We start from the raw sequence: 11182 nt of genomic DNA, 5'->3' as shown, positions 1-11182 counted from the left end.
AAATTGACACCGAAAAATTGCGCTGCTGCCCGGCATTCTAGAAGAGACGCAAATACCCCTTGTTTTCCCCATCATGGACTTATATTGTGAAGCACTCGTAGTTTGAAAATAACCATTAGCATCGTCACAATAATCGGTCCAATGATCTACAACATAAGACACGATCTTTTGGCGCACTTTGAATGATCCACGAATATTGAATAATTTACTAAGGCAATTGAAAAAACAATCACCGTTACCGCCGGCATCGATGATACGAAAATTAGAATGATTTATTAGAATACACCCGTCCATTATGATTAAAAAAAAAATTAACAATACAAAATTAAGCGACGAAAATCGTTAAGATTATGAAATAAAATACAAAATTTCAACAAAGCGTCTCTACAGACTTGCCGTGAAAAAAATTATTCTTTGATAAAAAAAGAAATTAATATCGAATAATCTTAAATTCTTACCCCTGTTGAGAAGAATGAGACGTCTCGTAAATCCAAATAGAAACAGTATAACTGTCACCAAATGATTTTTCACTCACCAAAAATGACACAATCACAAAACGTAATATAGTTGCAAAAAAATCCACAGTACTTCAAATGATAACGTTGATTAAATCAAACACGAATAAAAAAACAGGTGAATCTACGAATATAGCGTAAGAAAGTCGAGAAAAATATTCAGAACGATAAGCACACAAGTAGTACTTTACCAGACAAACGATACTTCAAGACTGACCAAGAAATATGAAGGAAAAGGTATGGCAGAAATTGTCAAGAAAGATAATAATGTAGGGAAAGTCCAGAAATTAGAACAAACTATACAAACAAGTATGAGGAAAAATCAGGAAAGACATGACCATGGAATAAGTGAAAAAGGCCATCCATCACAAACGAGCAAATGAAATAGTAACCATTACAGAACAAGAAAAGGAAAACAATAGCTACTGCAAATTAGGAAGCGAACAATAGCTAACAGATACCCAAAAACAATGTTCTGTAGATAGACTAAAGGTGTTCCCACAGTCATCAATAGATAGTAGAAATAATGGTACAGGTCAACCCAAATAAGGGAGCGTATACAGTCAAACTCCTGTAATCTGTCGGTGAATGTGCCATTTTTTCCTGGAAGTCAGATTACAGGAGTTCCCCCACTAACTTACAATAGAGAGAGAAAGAAAACTCTATCTCTCTCGATTGTAATGAACATAACCTGAAAAATATTGATGCATGACCGAAAAGAAGATAATAAAACAAAAAATTAACTTCTAATTTCTTATATTTTTTTTATTAATAGCTGAACCTAGTACAAAATTGCAATTAGTTAAATTTTTTACTTTTTTTTAGGAACGTTCTCTATGTAGAAATATATAAAAATCCTTTTCATATGATACTCTTATTTTACTTTCAGTCGAAATCACTTTTTTTATATCGAGATTATAAATAAATAGAAATAAATATTTTAAATTATTTGTACTCTTTTTCATGACTAACACAGAATAAATTTAAAACATTGTTATTGAAAGAAATTTTCAATAATATTAAGAGCATCTCGACTTTCTTCATAATAATTATCATAGCACCACTTCTTTAATTGTTTAAAACATAATCCTGCTGCTTCTTTCGTAACTTCTTGTGATACCTCTATCTCGACAGGCATATGACAATTAAATTCATAATTTTCATGCATTGGTTGGTTCTCTTTTTCTTGAGGTTCATTATATTCTTGAGGTTCATTATTATCTTCAACCTGATGTGACATTGTCTCTTCTCCATTTTCTTCATAAATGATGTCTACGATATCGGTTTCAGATAGACATGGTGTTTGATGCGTTGATTTTAACCATTCTTCAAAATTACTTACATCTACATTTCTGTATTCTGATAAACTTTGAAGAGCAGTATGAAATTGTTTCAATAAATTGTAAATAACCTGTTCTTGATTCACAAAATTGGATACATTGAATCGATCATTCCAAGGCCATACCTAATAAGAAATGTTAATATAAGCAAAAAAATATTACTTAAGATATTTATCAAATGCTTCATATAAAAAGTATAAATACTACACAAGTACAAAATTAATTTATTTACCTGATTCCAGGATTTTTGAATGCAACTTTGTGTTACTTGATCCCAAGCTCCAGCTGCCCAATCTATTGCATTTTTGATGGTAATCCTTTTTACAGTATCACTCAAGGTTATGTTTTTCTCAATGCAATCTAAAATAAAGTCCATGAGATACTTCTTGTACAATAACTTCAAGTTTTGTAAACATCCCTGATCCATAGGTTGGATTAACGAGGTGGTGTTTGAAGGGAAAAACATTATAAAAATTCCATGTTCCTCAAGATTAATTTTATGTGCTGAGCAATTGTCCATCAGCAATAAAGCTTTTAGAGGTAGACCATTAGATTGTAAATATTCTTTGACCTTAGGAACAAAATCATTTTCAATCCAAGTTGCAAACAACTGTCTTGTCATCCATGATTTTTTTGAGAATAATATGTTACAGGTAAATTATTGCAGTTTTTTAAAGCACGAGGACGAGCGGCTGTTCCAATAAAAACTAGTGGCAGTTTAAAAGAGCCTGCAGCATTGGAACATGCCATTACTGTGAATCCTTCTTTGCTGTTTTTTAACCCAGATGGAGGTTCTTGTAACCTGGAAGATAGTGTAGTCTTTGGCAATGCTTTAAAATTGAGGCGAGTTTCATCACAATTGAATACTTGATGAAATGATAAATTGTTATCTTGAACAAACTTTAAAAATTTCTCTTTGAAAGGGTCAGTTGCCTCAATATTTGCAGATAACTTTTCTCCACAAATAGTCAATGCACGAATTCCGTGTCTTTCTTTCCAGCTGCGTAACCACCCGTTACTTGCCTTAAAGTCTTCATTTCCACCAAATATTGAATTAAATCGTAAAGCTTGAGCTTGGATCATAGGTCCATTTATTGGAACGCCCGCTTGACGTTTATCTTGAAACCAAATCCACATAGCATGATTGACATTTTTATTGTCTTCATGGCTTAAACGTCTTCTCGGCATCAGCTTATTATTACCACGCTCAGCAGACCACTTCACGAATTTTTCCTTATTTTTTAGCCATGACTTGACAGTATTATGATGTACTTTCAATTCATTGCAAATATCATAAATCGAAGATCCCTTTTCAATCTCACGGATTGCTCTTAACTTAACCTCTATCGACACTTCATTATGTTTTCTTTTTAGGCTACTATCACAAGACATTTTTTTGGCAAAAGTAAACTTTGATAAATAATAATAAATATTAACTTTAAACTTTCTAATTAACTCGATAATAATTAATTGTTACTATTAACTTATCTTAACTTAATCTAAGGCTACGATTCAATCTATATTTTATTCCATAACCTAAATAGAGTAAATGTCTCTTTCTTTTTGCGCATATTTCGCGATGCGCCGAAGGGGAAACAATTAGGAGGGAGAATATAAAACTCCGCCTACTTAGGGGAAGGACAGATTAGAGGAGTTCGAATTACAGGAGTTTGACTGTACCTGAAGCCAATGACACAGAAAATCGACGAATGACAAAAGTATTCAAGTATCAGAGCATTAAAACGCACTTGGACAAATAAATGACCTTTCGATATTTTACAGAAAAAAAGATTCATCTAGAATTATGAGATCCAGAAATTATGCTCTGGGACCTTAAGGGGCAAGTTGATGCTCTCAATATAATTTCTAAAGAATAAAAATGGCTCTATATTATTTATTACACTAAAATTTATATGGAGATCAATTTTTATTCCTTAATTATTATAAAGAAAGGTGATATGAATTTTCAAAGTCCTAAAAATCATGCTCTGGGACCTTAAGGGGCAAGTTGATGCTCTCAAGAATTGCCCTACGGGTTTAAAAATAATTTTCAACGAATAAAAATGGCTCTATATTATTTATTTAACTATAATTCATATAGAGATCAATTTTTATTTCTTAATTTTCATAAATAAAGGTGTTATGAATTTTCAAAGTCCCAGAAATCATGCTCTGGGACCTAAAGGAGCAAGTTGATGCTCTCAAGAATTGCCCTACGGGTTTGAATATAATTTTCAACGAATAAAAATGGCTCTATATTATTTATTTAACTATAATATATATGGAGATCAATTTTTATTTCTTAATTTTCATAAATAAAGGTGTTATGAATTTTCAAATTCCTAAAAATCATGCTCTGGGACCTCAAGGAGCAAGTTGATGCTCTCAAGAATTGCCCTACGGGTTTAAAAATAATTTTCAACGAATAAAAATGGCTCTATATTATTTATTTAACTATCATATATATGGAGATCAATTTTTATTCCTTAATTATTATAAAGAAAGGTGATATGAATTTTTGAACTTGTGACGCTCGAGTGTTTCGATCTTGGAATTATTCTTTATTGGTACTTTTAGTTTTTTCGTTGCCCCTCTGAAAATTTCTTACGTCCTACGCTTTTCCATCTGCACATGTTTTCTGGTCGCACGCACGTAAAATTTTTTCTATCTTTTAATCCTCTTCTGTGTACATATACGCACAGAATGGGTTTACGACCGGTAAGCCTTAACGTTAATCGGTGTCATAAACACCTGTACCATTTTTAAAAAGTCTTATATTTTTGCGAATTCTTTTTGTTCTTATTTTTACAATTGCGGATTATAATGTGATTTTTTTTTTCTTTATATTTGCGTTTGAATCATTTTATTATCTTGTTCTGTTGTTGAGATAGCGTTCATGGATGTTGCTTTGAATAATTAAATTGGCAATTGAGATAATTAATTTTTCTCACCGCGATCTTCGAAAGAAACGTTCCGGGCAACTACCAAAAAATTTTCAACTCGATTGAACAAATTTTGACATCATTATGGTCGTTTATATTTGCCCTAAAAAATTTTCTACATTAAAAACGCCCTTTTTCGACTTTCAAAGTTAGGTAGCGGGCGAACTTATCAACCGATTAAAGTCAAATTTGAACAGGTAACGTAGAATTGCTCAACCTATATTTTTAATCTTAGTTCAATTTTCCATGGGTATTAGTATTTTTTTTATGCTCCTCTAAAGTGAGGGGCCAATACTTTCCGCGCCGATAATAGGTCATGTAAATTTTAATTATTTGAAAACTATGTGTGATAAACAAGTATTAAAGGGTCTACCTAGAGAGCTAGAGTCTGATTATTTTAAGTGTGGTATATGTTTAGAGAATAAAATGCATAATTTACCATTTAAAAATGAAAGAACTAGGGCTAATGACATACTAGAAATTGTTCATACAGATCTGAATGGTCCTCATAATACTCCTGGATTGAATGGAGAACGATATTTTTTAACTTTTATTGATGACTTTAGTAAAGCGGCTCAGGTTCATGTAATAAAATCTAAGAGTGAAGTTTATAACTGTTTTGTCAAGTATGTAAATCTAATTGAAAATATGACTGGTAAAAAGATAAAGAAATTGCGTTGTGATAATGGTAAAGAGTATATAAATAATGAAGTGTTTAAGTTTGCATGCGAAAAAGGAATTGAAATAGAAACTTGTCCACCATATGTGCATGAACTGAATGGAACCGCAGAGAAATATAATAGGGACATAATGGATATGTCTAGATGTTTGTTAGCAGAAGCAAGGGTACATAGACGTTATTGGCCGGAAATTGTTAAAACAGCGACTTATTTAAAAAATAGAATTATAACAAATACAATTGTCAAAAATTAAACTCCTTATGAAATAATGTTTGGAGTAAAACCGAGCGTAGAATATTTAAAACTGTATGGTAGTAGGGTTTTCGTAAGAATACCTGAACATAGAAGACAATCAAAATGGGATAAGAAAGCAAATCTTGGTATTTTGCTAGGTTATGAAAAAGTGGGGTACAGAGTCCTGATAAATAATAAAATAATTGTTGCTAGACATGTTGATATAATTGAAGAGGGCACACCGTGTATTGGTCTTGAGTCAGTAGACAATAATGAAAGCTTTTCTAAGATTCGTCTAAATGATAATTGTAATGAAAATGAAAACGAAAATCGAAATGGTAATCAAAGTTCAAATGATTGTAGTAATAATGAAAATATGGAGCTAAGACGTTCAATGAGAGAAAGAAAAAAACCGGCTAGACTTAATGAAAACGATTTTGTTTGTAATAATATCATCTATGTAAATTATGTAGACGCAAGTAATCCTATTTCCTATACCGAAGCGATGAGTAGTAAAAGTCCTGAAAGATGGAAAGAGGCGATGAATAAAGAAATAGAGTGTTTAAATAAAAACAAAACTTGGATATATGTCGAAAAACCGAATGACAAAAAAATATTAGATCTTAAATGGGTGTATACTATAAAAGCTGATGATGTATATAAAGCAAGATTGGTTGTAAGGGGTTTTCAGCAAAATGAACTGATTGATGATATTTATTCACCTGTCGCGAGAATGCAAACGTTAAAAATTTTATTGTCATACTGTTGTAGTAATAACTTAATTATAATACAAATGGATGTTGAAACAGCCTTTTTAAACGGCAAAGTTAAATCTGAAGTGTATGTAAAGCAACCTCAAGGTTACGAGGATGGAACTGATAGAGTATTAAAACTAGATAAGGCACTGTACGGTCTTAGAGAAAGCCCGAGAGCGTGGTATGAGTGTTTTGATGAATATTTGAGATACTTAAACTTCAAGAGAAGTGAAAATGATAACTGTTTGTATGTTTTAAAAGAGGAGGATCATAATATATACTTAATTTTGTTTGTCGATGATTTACTAATTTGTTGCAAAGATGTAGAAAAGTTAAATAATATTAAAAAATTGTTAATGAAAAGATTCCAAATGAAAGACTTAGGCTATATTAAAACTTATTTAGGTATCAATATCGATTATGACTATGTTCATGGGAAAATGACTTTGGATCAGAAAAATTATATTGTATCATTAGGAAAAAAATATGATCTTGAAAATTGTAAGTTGTTTGCGACTCCGATGGAGCAAAATTTAAAATTATTACCTGCGAAAGCAGTGAGTAAACAAATTAAATATAGAAATTTGATTGGTGCATTATTATATATAAGTTCAGGTACAAGACCTGACATAAGCTTTAGTGTGAACTATCTAAGTCGGTTCCAGAACTACTATGACAATACTCATTATAAATATGCATTAAGAGTCCTTAAATATTTATTGTTGACCAAAGATTTGAAGTTAACATATTATAAGAATGATGAATCTGATATTCTAAGTTGTTATGTAGATGCCGATTGGGCAGGCGATGTAACTGACAGAAAATCTACGACTGGTTACGTAATAAAAATGTATAACAATGTAATATTTTGGAAATCCAAGAAACAGAATAGCGTAACAAAATCCTCTACATCTGCTGAGTATGTAGCGTTATCAGAGTGTGTGAGTGAATTAAAAATTGTAAAAGACATATTGTCAGATTTAGGTATTAAGGTTTCAGTACCTGTAAAAATTTATGAAGATAATTCAGGTGCAGTAAGCATAGCTAAACATGGTAATTTTACTAAAAATTCCAAATATATTGAAACGCATTATCATTTTGTGAATGAAAGTTATATAAACAAAATTATTGATTTTGTAAAAGTAAATTCGGAGGAAAATGTTGCTGACATTCTCACCAAATCCTTAGGTATTGTTAAATTCGAAAAATTCAGGGAAGCACTATGTATTCTATAAACTATTTATGATTTGTAATTAAATCGCGATGCAAATTTAAGGAGGCGTGTTAAGTTGGTACTAAATTTGTATCGCGCGACACTTATGTAAGAGGATGAGATAGTGGAGTGAAGTTGTTGGAGTATAGCTGTTGCCGAGTAGATATGTAAAATCATTTTATGTTTAATAAAGTTTACGTTTTGTATTATTTAAAAAACAGTAATTATTATTTAATGAGAAATCATAAGTAAATTAACAAAAGTGAAGCTGAATTGAAAGCTTGTCAACCTGACGAATCACCTCGAGATAATTACAATAATCGTTCGCATTGTTGTATGATGAAGGTCTTAAGGAACGTAAAATTGATGTACTGTGAATGGAAGGAGCTATATCCTAGGAAAATTTATTGGAAAACTAACTTTATTGAGAAAATATAGATAAAAACAAAACTGAGAAAGTTGAATCTAAATTCTTCGGATATAAACAAATGCAAGAAGATGTTTATTACTCAAAAACTCTATATATATCTTGTAAGTTTGTTAATATTTATTAAAAAGTTATCGAATTAGTAATCGATATAGTAATAAATATGAAGGATCAGCGAAATCAGAGTGTGTTTGTGCATTCTTTATGATAAATGTACTCTTTATCCACATTGTCTTTTTCCTTCAATCATACGCAGATTTACTCCACGTTAAATACTACTCATACATATTTATTTTTGATTATCTTTTTTTCTTTTATCAAGGAAAGAAAATAGGCCGGAATTGATGCATATCTAACTGAACTATGGAATAGAATGGAAAGTGTATTCGTATTTTTAAAGTTTAATGCACTGTTTGTACTGATGATATTTTTACTTCAATTTATCAAAGATCTATTACATGATGTATAGCCGCTAAAAGTCAAGGCGAACATAACGTTTCTTAAGGAAATTTAAAAGGTACCGACGACCTGATCTCTCAGTAAAGTTGCAATTTTAATTATTGTTTTTTTTTTTTTTTTTAAATAAAATAAAATGGAGATTTTAAATTGATTAATATTTGGGCATTACTGGAAGTGCTTATAATAAAAGTCGGACAGTGTCAACTAAAATTTAAACAAATTGAGAGAGATTGTATCGGTATTGCTGCCAATTGCTATATTCAATCGTTAGAGAAATTCTTATATGGCGAAATGAAAACAATTACCAGAGAATTGTTTATTTTAAAAACAAAAAAATGAAAAAATAAAGTGTTTGAAATCAAGCGATTAATCATAAAAAAAATTTTGTCGTGATTCTCCTTTATTATGCCTTTTTTAGACTCGACTTGAATGCTTGTTAAAACTATGTAGGAAAAGCCTTTTTTATATGAATCCACGCTCTTTAAATTATTATTTACACATATTTCTTAAAAATGAACTCAAATTGTTGTAAAACCCACTTTAGAAAGATCATCAATCGTCACATGCTTGGATTAAACAGTCTATCATTAGTATTAGTCAATAAGAGATATTATTAACATGATTTATACATTTTAATTAATATCAAAAATTATTCAAAGTAAGTTGTGGAAATAGTAACAGATGAATTAATACAATAAAGATAGTTTTAGCGCAAAAGAACGAAAATTATCATGTCATATTCATAAAACATAGTAATTTATATTTGTATTTGAAAATTGTAATTTTTCACTAAAGCCTCATGAAATATTTCGTTAAGTACTTACGTTACGCGCATACGTTAGATTTTTAAAGTATGGTATACAGGGTGTATCTGACCAAACTACCGACAAAAAATTCGAATCTACACAAGTTAATTTAACAAAATATCAAAGAAAAAATTAATTAGAGTAATTAGAATTTGAATTATTCACTAATTAAGTTCCGCCAATTGTAGCGCACCATTTTCGCGGGTGAAACGGTAGGTAATAGTAGGCAGCAGATAGTAGTTTTAAAATAATGCAGGGATGGCACTACAAGGAAAATAGAATCTGAAAAATCAAAAATTTAATTCTCAAAATCAATTAATAATATCATGATTGAACTTAATGAATAACCATAAAATGGGCAAAAAAGTAATTTACCAGAAGAAAATTTTACAACAAAAGTTAATAATAAAATGCCTAGGTAATGTGGGCTAGTCAACAAAACGAGGACGTTTATTGTAACAATAAAAAAAATCTTAAACGATCCAAATCGCCTTCATACATATTAATTAATTCTGATCAATTCATACATTATTTATTTTGCCAACAGTAGCATTTTTAACAAAATGCTATAACAATAAGAAAATCATTCGAAATTATCAATTTCGAAATTATCAACGTTCTCGCATCTAAAGAGCGTTTGAACCTACCGTTTTACCCACGAAAATAATGCGCTACAATTGGCGGAACTTAATTAGTGAATAATTCAAATTCTAATTACTCTAATTAATTTTTTCTTTGATGTTTTGGTTAATTAACCTGTGAAGATTCAAATTTTTTTTGTCGGTAGTTCGGTTAGTTACACCCTGTATATTAATCACTGTATTTTACTATCTCATTACTTTTTTATCTTTTGTAAAATTATCGTTATCTTACAGATAAATTACAGATTCTTACCTCTAATAGAATTGGTTTTCATCGAACAAAACTTGATTGTATTGAAGATATTAATTTGAAATTTATCAATAAGATGAAAATAATTGTACGAAAAACGAGAATGTAAAAAATGCTGAAATACAGTTATTAATACATATTATAATTGAAAAGTCTAATACATGTCGGAAGGCTATCAAACGAACTGTTTTTTAAAAAAAAAATTTAGGATGGAAGCTCATGCAATCGAATTTAGACGGAAACGTCCAGGATAATTGCATCCAACACAATTTAGATGATAATTGATCTTCATTTAACGAAGCAAATTGCGCGGTTATCCGCTGCGATCTGACGCGGCTCTAAATGATATAATATGCTCTCATGTTATGGAGACTAACTAAAATCGGGACGCCCCGGATACGGGCCGGAATAACAACGGATGGTGATAAAAAATAATAATGATGTTACAATAATTAATTATCGCGACTTCGCCCAATGCCCTTAAAAACAGGCTTTGAAGGTCGGCCCTCTATACGTATATATTAAATTTTTTAGCATAATATTCTCTATAATATACTAACATTTCAACAAAATCGGATGGGTGTAGGCTTAACTAGGTAATTACCATAATTTTTTATGTTTATTATGTTTTCTCTCTTTCATTGCAAAAAATATATTTATATATTTTCTTTTTTTAGGCTGCATGGGCTGACTTGGATGCTTTACTTATAGCATAATTGGGGAAAAAACTCATTCTTATTCCATAAAGACCTTTTCTAAATTAAAATTTCTTACGATTATTTTCAGGCGGTAACTCCCGGAGGAAGTTGTTCATCCTTTTCAAGGATTCGAACATTCAATATCTGAGTTCTTCTAGAACTTGGGATCAAATATTTAATTACTCTTTCTCGTTCCAGGACTTCGTAATTTTCCAGTCATTG

The 11182-nt window shown here is 30.5% G+C and overlaps 1 protein-coding gene across 1 annotated transcript; it reads right to left on the bottom strand.

Annotated features, from left to right (window-relative positions):
* Positions 1–1098: 1098 nt before the first annotated feature.
* Positions 1099–3247, bottom strand: LOC118071105 (tigger transposable element derived 5-like). Its single transcript, XM_035090060.1, has 2 exons — positions 2757–3247; positions 1099–1206 (listed from the first exon to the last, which is right to left on the bottom strand). The coding sequence occupies exons 1-2, from the start codon at positions 3245–3247 to the stop codon at positions 1131–1133; spliced, it is 567 nt and encodes a 188-aa protein (XP_034945951.1). The 3' UTR covers positions 1099–1130.
* Positions 3248–11182: the final 7935 nt, after the last annotated feature.

Source organism: Chelonus insularis, unplaced genomic scaffold, assembly GCF_013357705.1.
Source record: "Chelonus insularis isolate UGA/USDA-ARS -01 unplaced genomic scaffold, ASM1335770v1 contig_73_pilon, whole genome shotgun sequence".
NCBI classification, from domain to species: Eukaryota; Metazoa; Arthropoda; class Insecta; order Hymenoptera; family Braconidae; genus Chelonus; species Chelonus insularis.
Note: the sequence above shows the minus strand (reverse complement) of the source record. Positions and strands in the feature narration are given on the sequence as shown.

Excerpts from the sequence above, each read along its gene's own strand:
- LOC118071105 (XM_035090060.1), bottom strand. The coding sequence starts at position 3,247 with ATGTCTTGTGATAGTAGCCTAAAAAGAAAACATAATGAAGTGTCGATA. Across the intron at positions 1,207-2,756 it reads TTCAAAGAGAAATTTTTAAA|GTTATGTTCATTACAATCGA; the intron begins GTTTGTTCAAGA and ends AATATTTTTCAG.